Here is a 27159-nt window from a genome sequence, read left to right as displayed (position 1 = left end):
TTTTTTTTTAGAAAATTTTGTCACAATTTTATTTGTATAGAAAATTTTGTCAAAATTTTGTTTGTATAGAAAATTTTGTCAAAATTTTATTTCTATAGAAAATTTTGTCAAAATGTTATATCTATAGAAAATTTTGTCAAAATTTTATATCTATAGAAAATTTTGTCAAAATTTTATATCTATAGAAAATTTTGTCAAAATTTTATATCTATAGAAAATTTTTAGCAAAATGTTATTTCTTCAGAAAATGTTATTTCTATACACAATTTTGTCAAAGTTTTATCAAAATTTATTTCTATAGAAAACTGTGTCAAAATTTTATTTCTATAGAAAATTTTATCAAAATTTAATTTCTATAGAAAATTTTGTCAAAATTTTATTTCTATAGAAAATGTCAAAATTTTATTTCTATAGCAAATTTTGTCAAAATTTTAATTTTATTTCTATAAAAAATTTTGTCAAAATTTTATTTCTATAAAAAATGTTGTCCACATTTAATTTCTATAGAAAATTTTGTCAAAATTTTATTTCTATAGAAAATTTTGTCAAAATTTTATTTCTATAGAAAATTTTGTCAAAATTTTATATCTATAGAAAATTTTGTCAAAATTTTATATCTATAGAAAATTTTGTCAAAATTTTATATCTATAAACAATTTTGTCAAAATTTTATATCTATAGAAAATTTTGTCAAAATTTTATATCTATAGAAAATTTTGTCAAGATTTTATATCTATAGAAAATTTTGTCAAAATTTTATATCTATAGAAAATTTTGTCAAAATTTTATATCTATAGAAAATTTTGTCAAAATTTTATATCTATAGAAAATTTTTAGCAAAATGTTATTTCTTCACAAAATTTTATTTCTATACAAAATTTTGTCAAAGTTTTATCAAAATTTATTTCTATAGAAAACTGTGTCAAAATTTTATTTCTATAGAAAATTTTATCAAAATTTAATTTCTATAGAAAATTTTATTTCTATAGAAAATTTTGTCAAAATTTTATTTCTATAGAAAATGTCAAAATTTTATTTCTATAGCAAATTTTGTCAAAATTTTAATTTTATTTCTATAAAAAATTTTGTCAAAAATTTATTTCTATAAAAAATGTTGTCCACATTTAATTTCTATAGAAAATTTTGTCAAAATTTTATTTCTATAGAAAATTTTGTCAAAATTTTATTTCTATAGAAAATTTTTAGCAAAATTTTATTTCTATAGAAAATCTTGTCCAAATTTTATTTCTATAGAAAATTTTGTCACAATTTTATTTCTACAAAAATGTTTATCAATTTTTTTTTTCTATAGAAAATTTTGTCAGAATTTTATTTCTATAGAAAATTTTGTCAATATTTTATATCTATAGAAAATTTTGTCAAAATTTTATATCTATAGAAAATTTTGTCAAAATTTTATATCTATAGAAAATTTTGTCAAAATTTTATATCTATAAACAATTTTGTCAAAATTTTATATCTATAGAAAATTTTGTCAAAATTTTATACCTATAGAAAATTTTGTCAAAATTTTATATCTATAGAAAATTTTGTCAAAATTTTATATCTATAAAAAATTTTATATCTATATAAAATTTTATTTCTGTAGAAAATTTTGTCAGAATTTTATTTCTATAGAAAATTTTTACCACAATTTTATGTCTATAAAAAATTGTTAGCAAAATTTTATTTCTATAAAAAATTGTTAGTAAAATTGTATTTCTATAGAAAATTTTTAGCAAAATTTTATGTCCATAAAAAATTGTTAGCAAAATTTTATTTCTATGTTGTTAGTAAAATTGTATTTCTATAGAAAATCTTGTCCAAATTTTATTTCTATAGAAAATTTTGTCACAATTTTATTTCTACAAAAATGTTTATCAATTTTTTTTTTCTATAGAAAATTTTGTCAGAATTTTATTTCTATAGAAAATTTTGTCAATATTTTATATCTATAGAAAATTTTGTCAAAATTTTATATCTATAGAAAATTTTGTCAAAATTTTATATCTATAGAAAATTTTGCCGAAATTTTATATCTATAAACAATTTTGTCAAAATTTTATATCTATAGAAAATTTTGTCAAAATTTTATATCTATAGAAAATTTTGTCAAAATTTTATATCTATAGAAAATTTTTAGCAAAATGTTATTTCTTCAGAAAATTTTATTTCTATACAAAATTTTGTCAAAGTTTTATCAAAATTTATTTCTATAGAAAACTGTGTCAAAATTTTATTTCTATAGAAAATTTTATCAAAATTTAATTTCTATAGAAAATTGTATTTCTATAGAAAATTTTGTCAAAATTTTATTTCTATAGAAAATGTCAAAATTTTATTTCTATAGCAAATTTTGTCAAAATTTTAATTTTATTTCTATAAAAAATTTTGTCAAAAATTTATTTCTATAAAAAATGTTGTCCACATTTAATTTCTATAGAAAATTTTGTCAAAATTTTATTTCTATAGAAAATTTTGTCAAAATTTTATTTCTATAGAAAATTTTGTCAAAATTTTATTTCTATAGAAAATTTTGTCAAAATTTTATTTCTATAGAAAATTTTTAGCAAAATTTTATTTCTATAGAAAATCTTGACCAAATTTTATTTCTATAGAAAATTTTGTCACAATTTTATTTCTACAAAAATGTTTATCAATTTTTTTTTCTATAGAAAATTTTGTCAGAATTTTATTTCTATAGAAAATTTTGTCAATATTTTATATCTATAGAAAATTTTGTCAAAATTTTATATCTATAGAAAATTTTGTTAAAATTTTATATCTATAGAAAATTTTGTCAAAATTTTATATCTATAAACAATTTTGTCAAAATTTTATATCTATAGAAAATTTTGTCAAAATTTTATATCTATAGAAAATTTTGTCAAAATTTTATATCTATAAAAAATTTTATATCTATATAAAATTTTATTTCTGTAGAAAATTTTGTCAGAATTTTATTTCTATAGAAAATTTTTACCACAATTTTATGTCTATAAAAAATTGTTAGCAAAATTTTATTTCTATAAAAAATTGTTAGTAAAATTGTATTTCTATAGAAAATTTTCAGCAAACTTGTATGTCTATAAAAAATTGTTAGCAAAATTTTATTTCTATGTTGTTAGCAAAATTGTATTTCTATAGAAAATTTTGTCCAAATTTTATTTCTATAGAAAATTTTGTCAACTTTGTTTTTTTAGAAAATTTTGTCACAATTTTATTTGTATAGAAAATTTTGTCGAAAAAGCATACATCTGTTGTAAAATTCATTCTTCTTACAATGTAAGTTTCAAATTGGATTATTCTATCAGAATTCTGGCTATTTCTTTCACCCATATCCAAACCACTCTAGTTCTTCTTTTATTATAAAGATTCTGATTTCACCTAAAACTATTATCCATGCTTAAATCCAATTATAGTTTGGGTCTTTGCAATATAGCCATAAAAACTATGAAAATGGGAGATTTGTAATTTCTTGTTGAATGGTATGATGTGGCTTTGCGTGTGAGCCTATTCAAACATTGTTTAATGATATTATCATCACGGTATATATGGAAATGCCGTACATAATAATGCCTTCTAAAGTTTTTACTAGAAAGTTTAACCATGACTAAATGATGGAAAATTCCATGGAGATTAACCCCTTACTTTTTTAAGAAATGTGAATAATAAGGAATAAGAGAAAAAATTCTTTAATAAGGAGTTTGTAGGATAGACGATTGATTATGCCCAAGGTTTTTGGCAGATGAAGGACACTAGATTGAAGTGAAATAAATCACTAGGGCCTTAGTTCGTAACCACCCCAAAAAAATGGAAATCCGTCCAAATTTTAAAAAATTCAAATTTTTATGTCTAAAGCTTCATCCTAAAGCGAAAGGGAGGTTAATTCGTGATCACCCCAAAAACTTGAACTTCTTTTGGTCATATCTCTTAAACTAAACTTCTTAGAGGGAAAGTGAGGTTAATTCGTAATTACCTCAATAAACTTGAAAATTCAATCCAAACTCTGAAAAATTGCAATTTTTTATACGAAAAATTTCGTATGCTCACATCTCCTGAACTAAAGGTCCTAGAGTGAAAAGAAGGTTAATTCCTTCAAACCACAAAATTTTCATTAACAAGTGAAAAAAAAATAATAATTATGTTTAATAAATTTTCTTGAAATTGTGGAAAAATATTTACTTATTTTTGTGATAACGGCATTTGTAACACTGCTTAATTATAATTTTCTACAAATAATCTAAATTTTCTAAAATTAAGCAAAATTTTTCTTCCTGGTGGGTTCACAGTTTTTTTTTTTCAATGTACCATTGTATCTAATTCCAATAAATTCGTTATTTATATTGCTTTTTCACAACAAAACTTCTTTCTGAGTGTATATCTAAATTTATTATGGAAAATTTTAATCAACAAAAAATCTAGCTAAAAATCCTTTTGATTGCTTATATATCTAATTAGTCACAAAGCTTACCTTTAAGCGGGAACTGTCACATGATGGTAGGTAATGTAAATATCTCAATAATGAAACCTTTATTAAAAACAAAATCGCATATTGGGACTTATTACACATTTCCAGGAAGCATTCAACAAATGCAGAGCGGGAGAGAGAGAAAGAGACAAAGGCGGTTGAACTTTTTGCGGTAGGTAGAAAAGGCTTCGTCCCCACCAGCACCAACATCATCAGCCAAGCTCTATAACACAAAGAAAAAAAGGTAAAGGCAAACAACATTATGCTGAAAAAAACTAGAAGTTCAAACAAACATGTGATAACAGGTGTTTACGAATAAATACCAAAAAAGGAATGGCAAATAATGGTACAACAGATATCGAAATGGTGCTAAGCAATGTGACATTTTTACGACGACGCTACACTATGGAAATACTCACTGAGTCACAATACGCACACACAAGCATACACATACACATGTATATATTAAACCCAATGATAAGGAATGCAAAGAATTTGAGAGATAAATCACACGAAAGTTTTTAGTAAGAGGTAGAGAGAGATAACTCTCTTTCTCTCTCTCAATTGAGAAATCCTTCTGAAGATGGAGTGAGAGTATGATATTTGTTACAAAAGGTCATGAGTATATGATAATTAATAAAACTGTAAGAGAATCTGAGAATATATAGAGTGGATTATAAATTGAATCAACAACTGCGTGGGAGTATTTATTTTTGAATGAGAAAAAAAGGAAGGGTTACCAGACAGGAAAATATTATTTTCCTACACTCAAAAAGTAGTAAACACCAGAAAGGAATTTTTTGCTTAATTTTAAAGAATTTTAATTAATTTTAGAAAATTTTAATAAACCATATTAAAAACACTGATATCACAAAAATAAGAAAATATTTTTCGAAAAATTCAAGAAAAATTTTTAGACATAATTATTATTTTTTTTACTTCTTAAAGAAAATTTCATACACTGGTAGAAAAAAAAAAACTTCGTAATAAGAGGTTGGCTGAAAGTCCCCGGTCTAACAAAGAAAACACACATTTTTTTGTCAAAATTCGTTTTTATTATTCAACATAGTTCCCTTCAAGAGCGATACAACGATTATAACGACCTTCCAATTTTTGATACCTCAGTTTCGGCGATCACCTCTTCATTGCATCCAAATTTTTTCCCTGCGAGCATCCTTTTGAGTTCTGAGAACAAGAAAAAGTCGCTGGGGGCCAGATCTGGAGAATACGGTAGGTGGGGTAGCAAATCGAAGCCCAATTCATGAATTTTTGCCATCGTTCTCAATGACTTGTGGCACGGTGTGTTGTCTTGGTGGAACAACACAACACTCTTCATATGGGGCCGTTTTGCCGCGATTTCGACCGTCAAACGCTCCAATAACGCCATATAATAGTCACTGTTGATGGTTTTTCCCTTCTCAAGATAATCGATAAAAATTATTCCATGCGCATCCCAAAAAACAGAGGCCATTATTTTGCCAGAGGACTTTTGAGTCTTTCCACGCTTCGGAGACGGTTCACCGGTCGCTGTCCACTCAGCCGACTGTCGATTGGACTCAGAAGTGTAGTGATGGAGCCATTTTTCATCCATTGTCACATATCGACGGAAAAACTCGGGTGTATTACGAGTTAACAGCTGCAAACACCGCTCAGAATCATTAACACGTTGTTGTTTTTGGTCAAATGTGAGCTCGCGCGGCACCCATTTTGCACAGAGCTTCCGCATATCCAAATATTGATGAATGATATGACCAACACGTTCCTTTGATATCTTTAAGGCCTCTGCTATCTCGATCAACTTCATTTTACGGTCATTCAAAATCATTTTGTGGATTTTTTTTGATGTTTTCGTCGGTAATCACCGGGCATCCACTGCGTTCACCGTCCTCCGTGCTCATTTTACCACGCTTGAATTTTGCATACCAATCAATTATTGTTGATTTCCCTGGGGCAGAGTCCGAAACTCATTATCAAGCCAAGTTTTTGCTTCCACCGCATTTTGTCCCTTCAGAAAACAGTATTTTATCAAAACACGAAATTCCTTTTTGCCATTTTTTTTCACAATAACAAAAATTGCTTCACAAAAGACGCTCTATCTCACAAACTAATTGACTTACAGACGTCAAATTTTAACACGAATCATTTGAAGGTTGGTACTATATAAATAATAATATGCATTTAATACTAGTGACGTCATCTATGTGTCACACCGGGGACTTATCAGCCAACCTGTTAATGTAAATATAAAAAATAATTTAAATCATTAATTAATTTTTTTTTTTAGAATTAGAAATTCATTGCGTTATTTAACCAGTTTTTTAGTCAGTGCCACGAATTATAAAGTGTGGCAACACCCAGCAAATAAGAGAAACTCCCAAGCCATCTCCACAACCTTTAAATCGAAGAGTAACTTTCCTTAGAGAGCTAAAGCGAAATCGCCAAAGAGAGAGAGAGAGTTTACATAATAATGCGCATACACAGAACAAAGAACAGAAACTAATGTAATGCTTTCTATTGCTTCAGACGGACTTACGTTGAATGTCCTTAGGCATTTACATTCAAACAAACACCACGATGACTATGTGTGGCTATGGTCGAATCAATCCGACCAACACCACAAAATATTATCCATAGATACACTGTGGTCTGCCATCTAAAATGTGGAATGCGTCTAGCTTTTTGAACTCTAATTATTTAAAAATGCTCAATTCAGAGTATATGAATGCAGTTTCGTTGGCACGGTTGCCACAGTTGGTAGAGTTCTACAAAAAAATGGTAGATTTTTTACTGTTTGGTACATTGGTAGTTTTTGACAAGTTCTATAGAAATAAATTTTTGAAAAAATTTTCTATAGAAATATAATTTTAACAAAATTTTCTATAGAAATAAAATTTTGACAAAACTCAAAATTTTCTATAGAAATAAAATTTAGAAAAAAATTTCTAGAGAAACAAAATGTTGACAAAATTTTCTATAGAAATAACATTTTGACAAAATTTTCCATAGAAATAAAATTTTGACAAAATTTTCTATAGAAATAAAATTTTGAAAATTTTCTATAGAAATAAAATGTTGACAAAATTTTCTATAGAAATAAAATTTTGACAAAATTTTCTATAGAAATAAAATTTTGACAAAATTTTCTATAGAAATAAAGCTTCGACAAAATTTTCTACAGAAATAAAATTTTGACAAAATTTTCTATAGAAATAAAATTTTGACAAAATTTTTTATAGAAATAAAATTTTGAAAAAATTTTCTATAGAAATAAAGTTTTGATAAAATTTGCTATAGAATGAATTGAATTTTCTATAAAAATAAAATTTTGACAAAATTATCTATAGAAATAAAATTTTGAAAAAATTTTCTATAATTTCTATAATAAAATTTTGACAAAAATTTTTTTTTTAGAAATAAAATTTTGACAAAATTGTCTATAGAAATAAAACTTTAACAAAATTTTCTATAGAAATAAAATTTTGATATATATATATATATATATATATATATATATATATATATATATATATATATATATATATATATATATATATATATATATATATATATATATATATATATATATATATATATATATATATATATATAGATATATATATATATATATATATATTTTAACAAAATTTTCTATAAAAATAAAATTTTAACAAAATTTTCTATAGAAAAAACACTGTGCAATGAATATATAAACAAAATACCTACATGTTACACAAAAAAAAACTTAACCTTTCGCCTTTAGAGTGAGGCCTTCTCAGTATTCCCTTTCTCCATAATAAAGCCAGAGTTAAAACACCAACGCATTGTTTTACAACACAACAAACGTGGGGTAACCCCCACCCATTCGCAAACGCACTCAGCCACACATACACGTACTAACTCACTCACCGTTATGTTATAGTAAACTAAGCTCACCCGCATGTTAAAAAAAAAGCCGACGACAACGAAATGACATGAATACGATGAATATGCGAACAACGAACGATGTTCACATACACACACGCACACACTAAGGATGAAGCGAAGGTATGATAATGAATAGCATGTCGTTGTAAATAATGATGATGATGCTGTTGTTGTTGTTGCAGATAATGCGGTTATGGCCAAAGTCAATAATGATGTTAATTTGTTGTATGTATTTACTCGTTTTTTTCTTGGTGTTGTTGTTGTTGAAAGGGAAATGTGTATTAATGTCATTAGAGTAAAGGTTAGAATGTGTTTTTGGGGGGGTAAAGCGTTACCAATAAAAAGGAGAGCGAAGCTTTTTATACTCTCTAAACTCTCGTCTCAATTTACCGAGAAGGATATGTTAGAGCCGATGAGTGTAAGTTTGTATGTGTGTGTGTCTGTCTGAGCCATTGAGTGTGGGAGTGTGTGTTTATATCTCTACTCTACAAACACTTTGAAGAGTAAATGTTGAAACGACCAATTTTTTGAAGTTATACACACGGAATATTGCAACCATTCATTTTTTTCACTTGGCCAAAGTCAAACGTGAATTCACCACTTCACAACGCAAAAGTGAAAAACGGATACAACCAACATTACCAAAAAAAAATTACTAAAGAAAACCTAAACACAAAAAAATTAATTAAAAATTATACGATTGGCATTAAATTCAAAGTAATTTCTAAAAAGAAAATAATAAAATTCTTTACAAAAAAATCTAAACAAAAGAAAGTAAATTGTGTATAAAACGAATGAAATATACCAAAAATTTAGCCTGAAAATTATGATTAATCTATGATTGTCATTATCTCAAAATGAAATGTTGGAGAGTTATTGTTAATTTAGCAAAGTATTAAAAATTGTATGTAATCTATAAAAAAAAAAATCCCAATTTAAAAAAGAAAGAAATATTAGAATATTTATTCCAAATCTCTTTGGGAATAAAATTTTTAGAAATTTGATGTCTAAACTGTTGAATATTTAGCGCATTATCTTCAATCATTGAAAAGACATCATAGCAGGGTGTGTAAAATTATATGTGCGCGTGTGAATGTCTACATCGTATAAAAATAAAAGTTAAACAGGATCAGTGAATAAATTCATTGTGAAAAAAAACACATAGCTATTGAAACAAATTTAGAAAAAACCTAACAATTTTTTGTGGTGAAAGTATTAGATAAAACTTATCTTAGAAATACACCCGAGGCCAGTCTCTACAATACTCCCGCAAAGAAAATCAAACGTGTTGGATAAAAAATGAAACCTTCAGAGCTGTTAACTGTTTTGGAAAGGGTAATGGAAAAATCCTTTTTTTAATTAAACTTGTTGTTTTATTTCTATATTATTATTCATATATTTTCTTTTAAAGAAAAACACATTAAACCTTGTCTGTTGTTGTCCTTATAGTGGGACAATGCCAACAAAAACAAAATACGAAAAAAATATTCTCTGGTACTCATTAACTTCGCACAACCTTACTCTGGTTTTAATAGACTTGCCTTGCCATTCTTGTATACACTGTATTGTTTATAACTGCGGGTGTCTCTGCTCTAGTAAAATGTGAGTATGAAACTGTAAGAGAAAGCGTATGTAGGTGTGTGTTTGTGTGTAATTGTTGTGTATCCCAACCTTACCTTTGTCATGGGCATCCTAACAGCTACACACAAATACACACTCCCCTACTATGGCATAGAAAATTTCCTTTGTATCTCCTGGTAATGTTGTTGTTGTCGTTCTGGTTCTGTTTTTGGGGAAAATCATTTCATTAAAGCCATGTTCTCTCTACACCACTAAGTGACAAGAGTATGGATATATACATCTACATACATACATATATGCCAGTATAAATTCTTCTAAAATATAAGCGTGTGTATGTTTATTATAGTATAAGCCAATATTGTTGTCCTTTTGTTTTTGTTTTTAATAAAAACATAGTAACAACATAACGTTTTGCATGTGATGGCAATCAACGACAAATTTTAAATATCTGGAATTTGTCTACATATAAATATGCCAATTAACTAACTATTGCCCGAAGTATTTTAGTATTTCAAATAGATTGCTTTGTATTTTACGCCGCTTCCCGCTTCATAAAATATTTGGCAATGTTGAAATTCACACTTAGAGAAAAAGGTTTTATTTATTTTTAAGTAATATAGGAAAAAATAAATTCATCTATCTCAGTGGAGTTTTATTTTGTTGTTAAAGTTGTTTTTTTTTAAGGGATAAGAAGAATCGTTGAAGGGATTTTTTTTACACTTAACCAAACACCGCACGCAATGGTCTCCCGTCTTAGGTCTATTTAAGTGTATAATTACGGTACAAGCGTAATGGGTTGTATTTCCTATTGATACATATCTAAAAGATCATTATCACAATATGTCTCGTTGAACAAGTCCGATTGGCCATTTCGCAGTAAATGAATTCATTAAAAATAGGAGTTAACCTCAAAACAACTTCAAACTCCAACGAACTTCAAGGGAATTCTACAAAATGCTCAAAATCATATCTGGATATGACTTTGATAGAATAAATTTTATCAAATTTATTACACGAAGCGGATATTTTACTAAGAAAATATCAAAATCCAAAAACATACACTGTTATGATGAATGAGTACAATAGCCATGTTAACCAATATTTTCAAATTGAATTGTTATTGTAGTGAGAATAATATGCAAATAAAATTAGATACCAATGTGAGAGCAGAATTGAAATGAGCATAAAGTTAGGGTTTGTGAGATAACCATATTATCAAGAACATTCATAATAACATTTATATAGATCATGTTAACTTATGTTAACATGAGAAATAACATAAATATCTAATAACAGTTAATGAGAAGCTTAACATGACATAAAAACATAATAATTATGTTAATCCTGTCAATGATTGTGTTAATAATTAGCACTGCTACATTTTTTTAATAATTTGAAGAACACTTTGTAGTCAAAGGTTCTCAGAGATGCCACCTTATTGTTTACAAATGGTATGGACATTCTCTAGCAGAGATTATTAGATGGCTTAAAATCTTTCGTAAAAATTGATTCTCTAAGATGCTGAAGAAGTCAATCGTGGGCATATGGCCTTAAATAGGTATATACTTAAATATGGTACGATATATCCTTTTTGAAACAATTTTGGTACTTAAATATGGTACGATATGTCCTTTTTGAAACAATTTTAAAAGGCTATCTCTTAATTAGGGTTCTCAAACCGAAATTTCAAATATATCATACTAGTTTTTTTTTAGAAAAGCCGACTTTTGCATATTTCTGAATTTTATCACATTTGAAAAGTCGAGTTTTCGACAATTGCAATGTTTAAAAATTGCGATTTACGACATTTGATGTTTTTAATCGACTTTTCGATTTTTTTTAATTTAAATTTGTAAAGGTACACTTTCCAGATCTTTTCACATTTAGAAAAACCGATTTTTCGACATTTGTAATTTTTACAAATTCCGATTTACGATATATTTTTTTAATTGAATTTGAAAAACCATCATTTCTAAATGATTTTCCCTGGATTTACGAAATTTGAAAATGCCGATTTTTCAACAAAATTTCTGAAAAAGTTCCGATTTTGACATTTAATTTTTTTATTCAACTTTTCGATTTTTTTTAAATTTGAAAAAATTTTCAAAGTTGGACTTTCTGAATTTTACCGCCGATTTTTCGACATTCCATTTTTTTAATTTCGATTTTCTACATTTAGTTCGTTAATCGACATTTCGATTTTTTTAACTTGGAAAAAGTCGACATTTGGAAAGGAGGACTTTCTGAAATTTACCACATTTGAAAGGCCGATTTTTCGACATTCCAATTCTTTAAAATTTCTATTTTCTACATTTAATTTTTTAATCGATTTTTCGATTTTTTTAATTTAAATTTGTAACAGTGCACTTTCCGAATCTTTCACACATTTGAAAATCCGATTTTGCGACTTTTTTGATAATTATTTTTTTAATCGAATTTCGATTTTTGTCAAATTTCAAACAGCCGACATTCACAGAAAAAAATTTCAGGAAAATTATTCCAATTAAAATTTTAATTGAGTTTTAAAACATATTCAATTAATAATTTAACAAATTTTTTAATTGAACAATTTTTTAATTGAAACAAAAATTAATAGTATCAATTAATATTTTAATTGGATCAATTAATTTTTAATTGACCTTCAATAAATTTTTTAATTGATACTATCATTTCTGTGATTGAAGACATTTCAATTAAAAAATTAATTAGATCAATTAATTTCGTGATTGAATCAGAAAAAAAAATTTTGTGTGTTTCCAACAATGGACTTCCTGAATTTTACCAAATTTGAAAATGCCGATTTTTCAACATTCGAAATTTTTGAAATAAAATTTTTTTTATGACTTTTCGATTTTTCTTTTTCAAAATTTGCAAAGGTAGTCCATTTTTACAAAATTTGTATTTCTGAATTTTACCACATTTGAATGCCGATTTTTTGGCATTCCAATTTTTTTTTTAAATTTCGATTTTCTACATTTAGTTATTTAATCGCCATTTCGATTTTTTTAACTTGAAAAAAGTCGGCATTTGCAAAGGAGGACTTTATGAATTTTACCAAAATTGAAATAGTCGGTTTTTTGATATTCGAAATTTTTAAAAATTGCGATTTTCAACTTTTGCGGTCATGGAAAGTTGTCTGTTTTTAGGTAAACAGATCGATATTGCAATAAAAGAATAGATTGTCGACTAAGTCCTTCGTTGATTTTATTTGATTGTTAAAAAGTCGAAAGTCAATTTTAAAGCTTACATAAAATCCATGTCGATTTTTTTAAGACAATTTTCTTGGTTGAAAATCCGATTTTCGACCTCTAAATCTTGGCTCTAAAAAATTAAAATTTGTATACAGATTTCATATAATTGAATTTGCATTCTTTTATTGCGATGTATTAATAATTAAATTAAAATTAAATTTTACCTTAAAAACCAAAAAAAAAAACAGCAGATCCTTTGTAGTCAAAAATATTTTCTTTTGTTTTCTTTTTGTAAAAAACAGAAGGTAATAAACGAAAGGTCAAAAAAACAAAAACAACAAACGTATATAAAATAAAAATATTTTCTTAATTTTAAAAAATTAAAAAATCAGCCAAAGACACAAAATCCTCAAAACAAGTCTTGATCTCTATTTGAATTATTCTCTTTAATCCAAAGATTAACTATCTCATTTAATTTTAAGATTTTTTCTTTCTTTATTTTAATGAAAACATACCTTACTTGCAAGATATGCGACTTTAAAGTAGTAACATAAATTTCAACGATTCGTTTATAAAATTCAATGAAAACAAAATTTTAAAGCATGAACTATAAACTTTCTTTTAAATAAAAGTTCTTTATTTTAAAGAAAATTTCCATTAATATTGTGTAAAGTGTGTGGCCCAAAATTTAGGTCCAAAATTTTGTCAGTATAGTTTAGACAACCAAATGGCAAATGTAGCATATCCCAAAATGCCCAAGGGCCATTTTATATTATGGATTTTAAAATGAAGTCAAAAATAGTCAGAGCCCTTAGTACAATCGAAGCCATTGCCACCATTATTCTCTTGAACACCACCCACACCACTATACAACATTTGATGTTAACGTAAACCATCTGGCTTACACTTATACGCCCCTACACTCATATGCCCACACTCATTGAGATGTCTTTTGTGGCCTTTTGATACTCTCTGGGTCAGTGTTATTTACCTTGTACAAGTATACTAGTGATAGCAGTTGTACTAGTAGATAATCTAACAGCATGAAAAAAACTTAAATTTTCACATAATTAAACTTGTGTACAGGAAAATTCATCAGAAATCAGATATTTAATGGGATTTTTAATTCCCTTGGAATATTAAAAGGTTATATGATAGTGATATCCTTGATTCAAGGCCTTTGTGAGACAAAATGGTGATTTATTTAAATTTAATAAATCTAAAAATAACTATATATTAAAGTGGTTTCACTGGAATGTGGAACGCCGTTCGGACTCATTGAGCTTAACATGGAATCGGGCAGCACTCAGTGATAAGAGAGAAGTTCACCATTGTGGTATCACAATGGACTGAATAGTCTAAGTGAGCCTAATACATCGGGCTGCCACATAACCTAACCTAACATTAAAGACAAGACTCAAATGTTTAGATTATTTATAGTTTATACAGAGTATATGTGATCTTAGTTTTAGGTCATGATATTTTTATTATATTTAGAGACATTTTAAAGGAATGCTGTCCTTATAATCGAACTTAACCTGTGAACATTCAATCTTAATTTATAATTATTAATCAACTACTGAATTGAATTTCATTATTTTTATTTTTTATTATTTTCCTGAAATAATCCATTTGAAGGAATTTACCGTGAAAGAATTTACCGTGACCCACTCACAATTCTTCCGTGGGCTAAACAAAATCTAATTACCTAAAAGTATGCAACATTTTTTTTTCAGGTAAAACTCATTACATATCCTGATTCGCATTTGTATGATGATGGTGTGGGAGGGGATTCAAAACGACCGACTGTTGCTCAAATTTGGATTTCCTCTAACAAAACAAAAAAAAAAAGAAAACAGCAGGGATAGGACAAGAAACCAATCAATTTGAATATCTTTTTCCTTCCTATTTTTGTAATTATAGGTCATGAAATTAATTACAACAATGTAATTAGCCTATAAGGACCCTATTGAGGCAAGTGTATTATTAATCACAAAAGTGGAGAATCATTAACATGGAAGTGTAGGAGTGTGTTTTTTTAACATTCTTAGGATTTCCATGGAAATGGGAGCTACAAAGAATTTAAAGATTTTGTGGTAGGGGACAACATTGCAACAGCTAAAATGATATAAAATGGAAGTAAAAGAGATTTCGCTTTCTTTTGGGTGTTGAGAAATGTGTTGAAGTAACATAAACCAGTAAAATAAGTGGGTAGGACAAATATGTAATAATGTAAATGTAATAATTGGAGGCATAAAGAGGCAAATTCGTTGAAAAATACATATTGGAGCAATCTTGCAGAAAACTTGTGTGAAATGTGTATTTTGTTTTAACACAGAGTAGCAAATATAGTCTCTCTCTCCTTCTCTCTCTCTCTCTCTCTCTCTTTCGATCTCTGCAATATTTCAAGCAAATGGTAAGGAAATGTTTACCTCTGTTAATATGTAAATGCCAGAGAACTGAAAAAAGATGAGATTAGCATAGATTATAGACTGCATAGAAGATCAGCCGCTGAGAATAATTTTCTTTGCAAATATGTAATCATAATTTCATTACACAAATATGTAATAATCGGAGGCATAAATAGACAAATTCGTTGAAAAATATATATTGGAGCAATTTTTCTGAGATTGTGAGTGAATTGTGTATATGGTTTTAACAGAGAATAGCAATTGTAGTCTCTATTTCTCCCTCTCTGCAATATTTCAAGCAAATGGCAATGACATTTTTACCTCTGTTGATATGTAAGTGCCAGAGAACGCAAAACTGTATGAGTAGTGATATGCATGCTACTCATGTAAAGTATAGATAATAGATTGCATGCTCCATAGATTAAATTTCTTTGCAAATATGTAATAATAAATTCATTAAAGTAATATGTAATAATTGGAGGCATAAGTAGCCAAATTAGTTGAAAACTATTCATTGGAGCAATCTTGCCTAGATCTTGTGTATTTTTTAACACACACTGAAAAAAAAGCATGTCCGGTTCCAAAGATTTTGTCTTTACTTTAATAATTTTGGTATTGATTCCGAGCCAAAAAAAGCGGAGAATACAAGTAAGGATATTTTTAAGATACAATTCTCTTTTAAATTTGGGGTTTGTGTACTTGCTTCTAGGAAGCAAATTTTAATTTTTCAGCTTTTTTTCTTCATATGCTTTCAAAGTCCTTTAAAAACGAGTTAACGAAAACTTTATTTTCCTAAGCCAGACTCGACTTCCAGTAGAAATTATGCTATGTTTCAAGTAAAAAAAGTATATACAATAAAGTGTTGAAAAACATGTCCTATTTTTGAACGATTTTTTGCTTTGTAGTCAAGATGCAAACAGACAACAAATTTAAAACATGCAAACAGACAACAAATTTAAATTTAAGGAATTTTTCTGAATTATTAAAGTCAAGTTGACCTTAGCCCAAACATTTTTTCTTTCGTGTTATGATACTCATTTTTAAGTGAAACCACTTAATCATAAGGACAATACGACTTCATCGAAAAGTTTATCGACTTTGGGACAAGGAAAAAAACTTTATAAAAGAGAAATGCATCTTCTATGCTAAGCAAAATTTGCATTCGTATTTTAAAGACATGAAATCTTTGACCTCACGACAATATTTTTTCAGTGCAAATAGTAATTAGCTTTTGTCTCGTTCGTAAAGAGCAAATGCGCTTCAAATTGAATGTAATTCAATTCAAAGTGTATCCCAATATGATAAGTAAGTATTGTAATATACTCTCTCGTGAGTATTCTTTTTCTATCTCTTGTGTAACTAGTAACACTAGTTTTTTTTCTAAATCTATTCACCATGTATTTAACTGTAGAAATTAATAAGGGGATTTCCTTGGAGGGGGATATAATAATTCGAGGCATCAAGAGGCAAAATATATTGGAGCAATCTTGCTCATATCTTGTGTGTTTTTTAACGCAGAGTAGTAATTTTACTCTCGCTCTGTCTCTCTTCCTCTCTCTGCAATATTGCAAGCAAATGGCAATGGAATTTTTGCATCTGTAGGTATTAGCTTTCAAACTCGCCATCTGCCAACAAGTAACACTATAGTTATTCTTAAATCTACTCACCATGCAAGTAACTGTAAAAATTAACATTAACATATTCTTGCAGGGAGCCAATTAGATACTCTTTGCATTACATTTAGCATTAGAAATAACAAGTAACGCTAGGATGGCCACGAGGTACAGAAAAGGTATATGATCACCTCAAACCTAATAATGTTACTATTTTAAGGGGAACATTCTCGCCAATGCTGAAATCAAATACAAAATTTCCGAAAAAGAAAACAATATGATAGCGACAAACATATTACATGTTCCCTAGAAAAAGTAACATTAAGCTCTTGAAACATTTTTGAGCTGATTATATTCTTTCTCTGGCTACATTTCAGTATTGAAATAATTAGATCCCATAATCCACCCAAGAAAATAGTTTCAAATATTTACTTTCATTATTCAAGATAATAATTCATGAATAATTTTAAATAAAAACTAAATAAATTTTACAAAAAAAAATATTAAAGATAAAATTAAAAGATACAAAAGAACGCAAGCTTAATAATTTAACTAAAAGACAAGACAAAATGAGAAATTTATTTTATATATCAGAAAACTAGTTGTAATAACTAGTTGTAGTTATTTGCTTTCATTTAGTTATTATCATGAATAATTTTAAATAAAAACTGAAAAAAATGTAAAGGAAAAATTAAAAGTTACAAAGCCAGAGACAAACTTAAGAATTTAATTTAACTTTATATTTAATAAAAAGACCAGGCAAAATTAGAAGTTTTTTATATATCACTATCTGAATATAAAGAATAGAATTTATAAAATTTTTAATTTATATTCGTGTATAGCAGGCGAGAAATATATAACTGGCTTCTTTAGCATAACCCTAAAACGGTTATCGTCAAACTTAGCACATACGAAAACTAACCTTCTACTCTGAACAATTTTCTTGTTACTTCCTCTTCTCCTAGGTCATGAAATCGCAAAAAAAGGAAATTCTTTCTTTTGAAAAGTTAGAAATTTTGTTTTGTTATATTGACCACTCATCCGTACACGTTCGGACAATAGTGGTTAATTATTCAAGCTGAACTATTGTTCATTTCAAGTCTTCCTTCTGTGTATCATTCTACAGCCCATTACTCATTCGCACGCGAGCAATTTAGCACCAATACTAAATAAAAAAAACGACAATACACATACTACAAGAACCATGTAACCATTACAACATCTGAGTCTGGGCATAAACCAAAAACAGATCGCTCGCAGCAAAGGAAACGAATCAATGAAAGTGTTTACCATAAAAATTGCTTTGTTAAATGCTCAAAGAAACGTTTTGCTTTTAACAGCAAACAGCAATAACCCAAGCAATGGAATTTTTGCATCTGTAGGTATTAGCTTTCAAACTCGCCATCTGCCAACAAGTAACACTATAGTTATTCTTAAATCTACTCACCATGCAAGTAACTGTAAAAATTAACATTAACATATTCTTGCAGGGAGCCAATTAGATACTCTTTGCATTACATTTAGCATTAGAAATAACAAGTAACGCTAGGATGGCCACGAGGTACAGAAAAGGTATATGATCACCTCAAACCTAATAATGTTACTATTTTAAGGGGAACATTCTCGCCAATGCTGAAATCAAATACAAAATTTCCGAAAAAGAAAACAATATGATAGCGACAAACATATTACATGTTCCCTAGAAAAAGTAACATTAAGCTCTTGAAACATTTTTGAGCTGATTATATTCTTTCTCTGGCTACATTTCAGTATTGAAATAATTAGATCCCATAATCCACCCAAGAAAATAGTTTCAAATATTTACTTTCATTATTCAAGATAATAATTCATGAATAATTTTAAATAAAAACTAAATAAATTTTACAAAAAAAAAAATATTAAAGATAAAATTAAAAGATACAAAAGAACGCAAGCTTAATAATTTAACTAAAAGACAAGACAAAATGAGAAATTTATTTTATATATCAGAAAACTAGTTGTAATAACTAGTTGTAGTTATTTGCTTTCATTTAGTTATTATCATGAATAATTTTAAATAAAAACTGAAAAAAATGTAAAGGAAAAATTAAAAGTTACAAAGCCAGAGACAAACTTAAGAATTTAATTTAACTTTATATTTAATAAAAAGACCAGGCAAAATTAGAAGTTTTTTATATATCACTATCTGAATATAAAGAATAGAATTTATAAAATTTTTAATTTATATTCGTGTATAGCAGGCGAGAAATATATAACTGGCTTCTTTAGCATAACCCTAAAACGGTTATCGTCAAACTTAGCACATACGAAAACTAACCTTCTACTCTGAACAATTTTCTTGTTACTTCCTCTTCTCCTAGGTCATGAAATCGCAAAAAAAGGAAATTCTTTCTTTTGAAAAGTTAGAAATTTTGTTTTGTTATATTGACCACTCATCCGTACACGTTCGGACAATAGTGGTTAATTATTCAAGCTGAACTATTGTTCATTTCAAGTCTTCCTTCTGTGTATCATTCTACAGCCCATTACTCATTCGCACGCGAGCAATTTAGCACCAATACTAAATAAAAAAAACGACAATACACATACTACAAGAACCATGTAACCATTACAACATCTGAGTCTGGGCATAAACCAAAAACAGATCGCTCGCAGCAAAGGAAACGAATCAATGAAAGTGTTTACCATAAAAATTGCTTTGTTAAATGCTCAAAGAAACGTTTTGCTTTTAACAGCAAACAGCAATAACCCAAGCCCAGAGCCCTTCAATGCCACAACAGTGAAAAACAATAACAACAACCACAACAGAAAAGGCCAATAGCAGGCCATGTGTATAAATAAAGCAAGAACATAAGAAGACAACAACAAAATTATGCTGTTGCTTGAATACTACGAAGAGTAAGTAGGAGAGTGGGTGTATGTATGCGTGTGAGTAGATGCGGTTGAGTTACGAGTTAACGAAAAGTAGGCAGTTGTTGCTCGTGGCTTTTATTTCATTTGATGGTACGTATATGGAGAGAGAGCGTAAGAAAATTTGCAAAAAGAGTGGGAAGTTAGAAATCCATGTTTAATGAAGGTTTGTGAGATTGTCTGTACACTGGGGAGTGTAAGGGTTCTTCTATCATTGTGTATGCGTTTGTTTGTTACTCATATAATACTCGTATATCTCATATGTGGCCTTTGGTGAATATATGTGGCGTATGAACGATGATAACAAGTATACGTATATTTACTTTGTATTGCCAAACATTTGGTAGGTTTTGGTAAGGCAACCCATTAGGATATAAAAAGAGGCGAAAGTTAAACTTACAAACATAGGGCAAAAAGTGTTTGTTTATATCTGTTAAAAAGCATATAAGTATGGGTTAGCATGGTCGAATGAATGACGTTCATGAATTGAGGCTGTGCGTATGTTTGGGGCTAGTGTTAAGTACAGGTCGTCCGTCGTATTCTGTTTGCACACAACAATAGATACAGATAAAATAACACGATTTTTACTTCGTAAACTTCACTTTAAATGTTCGTTGTAGTATAGTCTGGTCTGGTTACTGTTATTGCTGCTCTGTGCCTTTATAGTCTCTATGTCGTTGTAGTTGTTATTATTTTATCTCACACAGAGTCGTTTGTTATTTTTCGCCAAATTATTGTTGTTGGGATGTTTTCGTTATGTTTAGTGTCAAAACATTGTGTCTGTACTTATCGGATACATGCATATACACATGTATTTTTTTTGTATACACATTTGTTTGCATTTATTCCTTGCATAAATGTAAGTAAGTTGAAACATACAGACATGCCTACTTACTTACTTACTCTCATATGTACTTACAACAAATACATGTGGTTTTTATTACAATTTCAAATGTCATACATTCTTGTACCACTTACGTGTGTACGAACTAATATTTTCTATAGAGACTGCAATAGACTATGCAAAACTAAACACATCTATAGGGAATATATTTTTATTGAAATATTTGTTTGAAATCAAATATGAATGGGAAAACCTATAAAATATTCAATTGATGCAAAATTTACAACACTACCATAGATTTTTCCCCCATGGAAACGTATCCCCCATAGAGAAATCCTTCAAACTGCTTGGATGTGTTAAAGATTTCCTAGATAATAGTTTCTTTAATTTCAATAATAAATGCCATAGAAAAGTTTATTTACATAAATCTATAACTAAAAATAAACATTTCTTTTGGGGATTTCATGTTTTAAATTAGAGCTTTCAGAAGTAAGTTTTCCTTTAAAAAACACATTGATTCAGCCACGGTAAAAAAATACATTTCAGTGATGAGAAAAGTCTCGCATGTCTTTTAATAATTAACTAAAGCATGGGAAATAAGGCTGATTTAAAGTTTTCCTAAACACTGAAAAAAAAGTGAACCCACCAGGAAAAATTTTTTGGTTAATTTTAGAAAATTTAGATTAATCTTAGAAAATTTTAACTAAACAATATTACAATCGCTGACATCACGCCGATATCACAAAATTAAGTAAATATTTTTTCGACAGATTCAAGAAAATTTAATAGACATAATCAATTTTTTCATTTGTTCGAGAAAATTTTGAAGTTTCAAGGCAAATATATGAGTTCAAAATTTCAGAAATGCCTTTAGTGCCATACGAAGTTCAGGATGGGCGAATTTTTAGTAAAATTTATAAATTGAAAGAAATAATGAACTATTTTGTGAGAGGTACAAATTTAGTAAAAGAAAGGAAACCTTCTCCAAACATAATAAAATGAATCCTCTCAAACGTGAACACACTTAAAACCGGACACCTCCCAAACACGGACAGTTGTCTGGGGACGTTTGCTATATTAACACTAGAGGTCTGCATCGAATAATTTTTCACTACATGTATGCAATTCGCTGTCGAATATAGCACATACACTGTCTTTCTCTCAGAGCGCAAGTAGTGAAGTGAAGAGAACACTTGCTTGTCAAATACCACCAAGTACAAGAGATGGAAAATGCAGTACTATAGTACTTTTTTCAATACTTTTTCTCCCCGGTCAGTACCATAGTACCCCCGCGAATGATTTAGTACCTTTTGTGTAGACATTTTTGAGTCGATATCAGATTTATGGTACAATAGCTTTGACAAAATATTTTAATATTTTGAGAAAGTCTTTATCAACCTTATTTGCTAATAGTCTTTTACAAATATGGCAAAACAAACATGTTCATGTGGGAAGAAAATCTCGATTTTGTAAAAGACATAGTCAAAAACAGGATTTTATTGAACTTCAAGAATGTTTTAGTCGAAAAAAGAATGTGATTCTATATTATCGATTTTTTATTTCGGTAGAAAATGTTGTCAAAATTTTATTTTTATATAGAATTTTTGCAAAATTTTATTTTTATAGAAAATTTTGTCAAAAATTTATTTCAATTGAAAATTTTGTACAATTTTTATTTCTATAGGAAGTTTTTGCAAAATTTTATTTCTATAGAAAAAATTTTGCAACATTTTTTTTCTACAGATTTTTTTTGCAAAATTTTATTTCTATAGAAAATTTTTGCAAAATTTTATTTATATAGAAAATTTTGTCAAAATTTTATTTATATAGAAAATTTAGTCTCTTGACAATAATTTTTCAGTGAAATTTTTGTTGAAATTTAGTAAAAAGTACCTTTCCGCTCAAAAAATACATTTTTTGTACTTTCTTAAAAATTGTATTTTCCATCCCTGCCAAGTACTTATCCGAAACAACATGTGTTCCGAAAAAAGGAACAATAAAAATGTAAGTACTTGTGAAAAAGTACAACATGGATTCTCTTCACTTCACGTGGTACCACAAGTATTTCTCAGTTATGTGCGAAGCAAAATTTTACATTATTATTAATCATAGATATGTATGTCACATATTTCATATATTTATGTATGTCACACACTTACCTCAACGTTTGCCGTTCTTTATATCAAACCGAAAACATATATTATGGAGAGTAACTGTTTTTCTTGTATTTCTGAAACTGCACGTGGTACATGGAGTACTCTATGAAGTTTTGTTCTCGCAACATACTCGATGTGATCACCCTGAGTACACTTCAATAAGAGAGAAAGAGGAATATGTGTTTGTTGGTAGTGAAGACATCAGAGTAGCAACAAGAAGTTACTCGTGGCTTTTGGTGTTCATCAAAATGTGTACCAATTGTTTTGCGACTCTCTAAAATAGATGTACTCATTTAGCAAGTACACATGTACTCTGCATTTACAAATGGAATTGTACAGACCTCTAATTAACACATTAAAATTAACCTCTCAAACCTGGACACCTCTAACAGGTGGACAAAATTTAGGCGACCGTGTGTGTCCACCTTTCAGAGGTTTCACTGTAATTCCCTGAACTAAACTAAAATAAATTGGCTTAAGTGAAATAAAGGGAGCCACCATGGTGCAATGGTTAGCATGCCCGCCTTGCATACACAAGGTCGTGGGTTCGATTCTTGCTTCGACCGAACACCAAAAAGTTTTTCAGCATTGGATTATCCCACCTCATTAATGCTGGTGACATTTCTGAGGGTTTCAAAGCTCCTCTAAGTGGTTTCACTGCAATGTGGAACGCCGTTCGGACTCGGCTATAAAAAGTAGGTCCCTTGTCATTGAGCTTAACATGGAATCGGGCAGCACTCAGTGATAAAAGAGAAGTTCACCAATGTGGTATCACAATGGACAGAATAGTCTAAGTGATCCTGATACATCGGGCTGCCACCTAACCTAACCTTAAGTGAAATAAAGGGTTCAAATTTTTTGAGTGTAGAATGTTTTTTACACTCAGCCTGGCTGATTTAATGCTTTCCTTTAGAAAACATAATTCAGCATAGCTGAATTAAAGATTTCCTTTAGAAACATAATTCAGTTCAGTTAAAGTTTTCTTTCAGAAAACATAATTCAGCTTAGCTAAATTACAGTTTTATAATTCAGCTTAGCTGAATTAAAGTTTTCCTTTCAAAAACATAATTCAGACAAGCTAAGAGAATATTTTTCAGTAGAGAACCTAATTTAGCACTATAGAATTAAAGTTTTGCTTCAGAAAACATAATTGAGCCGGGCTGAACTGAAGTTTTCTTGTAGAAAACATCATTAGCTTGGCTGATTTAAATTTCTTAAGGAAACTTTAATTCAGACAGGCTGAATGAAAGTTTTCCCATTAGAAAACCTAATTCAGCCCTACTGAATTAAAGTTTCCCTATAGAAAACATAATATAGCCTGGCTGAATTAAAGTTTTCTTTTAGAAAAAATAATTCAGTCTGGCTGAGTGAAAGTTTTTCAGTAGAAAATCTAATTTAGTACTACACAATTAAAGTTTTGCTTTAGAAAACATAATTCAGCTTGGGTGAATCAAAGTTTTCTACAGAAAACACACTCAAAAAACAGTGAAGCCAACAAGAAGAAAATGTTTGGTTAATTTTACAAAATCTTAACTACACTTTATTACAAACGCAGATGTTACGAGGATTTAAAAAAATAATTAAATATTTTTCGACTAATTCACATAATTCAGCTAAGCTGAATTAAAGTTTTCCTATAGAAAACATAATTCATACAGGCTGAATGAATGTTTTTTAGTAGAGAACCTAATTTAGCAGCACAGTATTAAAGTTTTGCTTCAGAAAACATCATTGAACCTGGCTGAATGAAAGTTTTCCAATAAAAAATATAATTAAGCTTATGTCTTCCTATAGAAAACATAATTCAGCCTGGCTGATTTTAAGTTTTCCTATAGAAAACACAGTTTAGCCGGTCTGGAATAATGTTTTCCTTTAGAAAACATAATTCAGACTGGCTGGTTTAAAGTTTTCCCAGAAAAAAGACATAATTCAGCCTAGCTGAATTAAAGTTTTCTTGTATATCAAAGTTTTCTACAGCAAATACACTCAAAAAACAGTGAAGCCAACAAGAAGAAACATTTTGGTTAATTTTACAAAATTATAATCACACTGTATTACAAACGCAGATGTCACGCGGATTTCAAAAAAAATAATTAAATATTTTTCACATAATTCAGCTAAGCTGAATTAAAGTTTTTCTTTAGAAAACATAATTCATACAGGCTGAATGAATGGTTTTTAGTAGAGAACCTAATTTAGCAGCACAGTATTAAAGTTTTGCTTCAGAAAAACATCATTGAACCTGGCTGAATGAAGGTTTTCCAATAAAAAATATAATTAAGCTTATGTTTTCTTAACACAGTTAAGCCTGTCTGGAATAATGTTTTCCTTTAGAAAACATAATTCAGCCTGGCTGATTTAAATTTTTCCTATAGAAAACATAATTCAGCTTGGCTGATTTAGATTTTGTCCTATAGAAAACATAATTCAGCTTGGCTGAATTAAGTTTTCCTATAGAAAACAAATTTGAGCCTGGCTGAATTAAAGTTTTCTTGTAGAAACCATAATTCAGCCTAGCTGAATTAAAGTTTTCTTGTAGAAACCATAACTCAGCTTGGCTGAATTAAAGTTTTGCCTTTAACTTTTCCCTTTCTTTTAGAAAACATAATTTCAGCCTGGCTGAATTAAAGATTTCCTTTAGAAAAGATATTTTTAACCTAGCTGAATAAACGTTTTTCCAATAAATCTAAGTTATGTGTTTTTTTTTTCATATTTAAACTACCACATAACTTTGAAATCTCAATACAAAAATTATAGCTAAAGTTAAGCCATAATAATTATTATATATTTTTATACCCTCCACCATAGGATGGGGTATATTAACTTTGTCATTCCGTTTGTAACACATCGACATATTGCTCTAAGACCCCATAAAGTATATATTCTTGGTCGTGGTGAAATTCTGAGTCGATCTGAGCATGTCCGTCCGTCTGTTGAAATCACGCTAACTTCCGAACGAAACAAGCTATCGACTTGAAACTTGGCACAAGTAGTTGTTATTGATGTAGGTCGAATGGTATTGCAAATGGGCCATATCGGTGCACTTTTACGTATAGCCCCCATATAAAGGGACCCCCAAATTTGGCTTGCAGACCCTCTAAGAGAAGCAAATTTCATCCGATCCGGTTGAAATTTGGTACATGGTGTTAGTATATGGTCTCTAACAACCATGCAAAAATTGGTCCACATCGGTCCATAATTATATATAGCCCCCATATAAACCGATCCCCCGATTTGGCTTTCGGAGCCTCTAAGAGAAGCAAATTTCATCCGATCCGGCTGAAATTTGGTACATGGTGTTAGTATATGGCCTCAAACACCCATGCAAAACTTGGTCCACATCGGTCCATAATTATATATAGCCCCCATATAAACCGATCCCCAGATTTGACCTCCGGAGCCTCTTGGAAGACCAAAATTCATCAGATTCAGTTGAAATTTGGTACGTGGTGTTAATATATGGTCTCAAACACCCATGCAAAAATTGGTCGAAATCGGTCCATAATTATATATCGCCCCCATATAAACCGATCCCTAGATTTGACCTCCGGAGCCCCTTGGAAGAGCAAAATTCATCCGATTCGGTTGGAATTTGGTACGTGATGTTAGTATATGGTATCCAACAACCATGCAGGAATTGGTTCATATCAGCCCATACTTATATATAGCCCCCCTATAAACCCATCCCCAGATTTGACCTCCGGTGGATAAGCAAAATTCATCCGATCTGATTGAAATTTAGTACGTGGTGTTATTATATGATATCTAACAACCATTGTGCTAGTATATGGCCGTTAACAACCATGTGTAACTAGGTCCATATCGGTCTATAGTTATATATAGCCCTCAGATAAATCGATCCCAATCACACATAAATTGGTCCATATCAAGTTCATAATTGTAGCCCCCATATTTCAATTCTGGTTCTCCACGTACCGCGCAAAAGTCCGTATCGATTCGTAATTATTTGTAGACTTACCTATACATAACTTTTTTGTCTAATATATACCACGTATGGACTAACTCACAATTTAGAAAACGATGTTAAGAAGTTTAAG

General features: G+C 28.9%; 2 protein-coding genes across 3 annotated transcripts in view; one reads left to right on the top strand and one right to left on the bottom strand.

The window, feature by feature from the left end:
• The window catches only part of meso18E, a 140386-nt gene that overhangs the window by 45187 nt on the left and 68040 nt on the right, over positions 1 to 27159 (bottom strand). The window contains exon 2 of the mRNA XM_075300418.1: positions 4475 to 4694. The gene's annotated coding sequence lies outside the window, so the exon portion shown is untranslated. The remainder of the gene's footprint in view (positions 1 to 4474; positions 4695 to 27159) is intronic.
• LOC142229835 (solute carrier family 7 member 14) overlaps positions 1 to 27159 on the top strand; it is a 126309-nt gene that overhangs the window by 47714 nt on the left and 51436 nt on the right. Inside the window, exon 1 of one of the 2 annotated variants that reach the window (XM_075300414.1) lies at positions 9398 to 9730. The exons of the other annotated variant lie outside the window; for it this stretch is intronic. Coding sequence (XP_075156529.1) covers positions 9695 to 9730 — 36 coding nt within the window. The 5' untranslated portion in view covers positions 9398 to 9694. Of the gene's footprint in view, positions 1 to 9397; positions 9731 to 27159 lie in introns of those variants that run through there. 2 annotated transcript variants of the gene reach the window in all.

Source organism: Haematobia irritans, chromosome 3 (assembly GCF_050003625.1).
Source record: "Haematobia irritans isolate KBUSLIRL chromosome 3, ASM5000362v1, whole genome shotgun sequence".
Taxonomy (NCBI): Eukaryota; Metazoa; Arthropoda; class Insecta; order Diptera; family Muscidae; genus Haematobia; species Haematobia irritans.
This window is presented reverse-complemented; position numbering and strand designations above follow the sequence as displayed.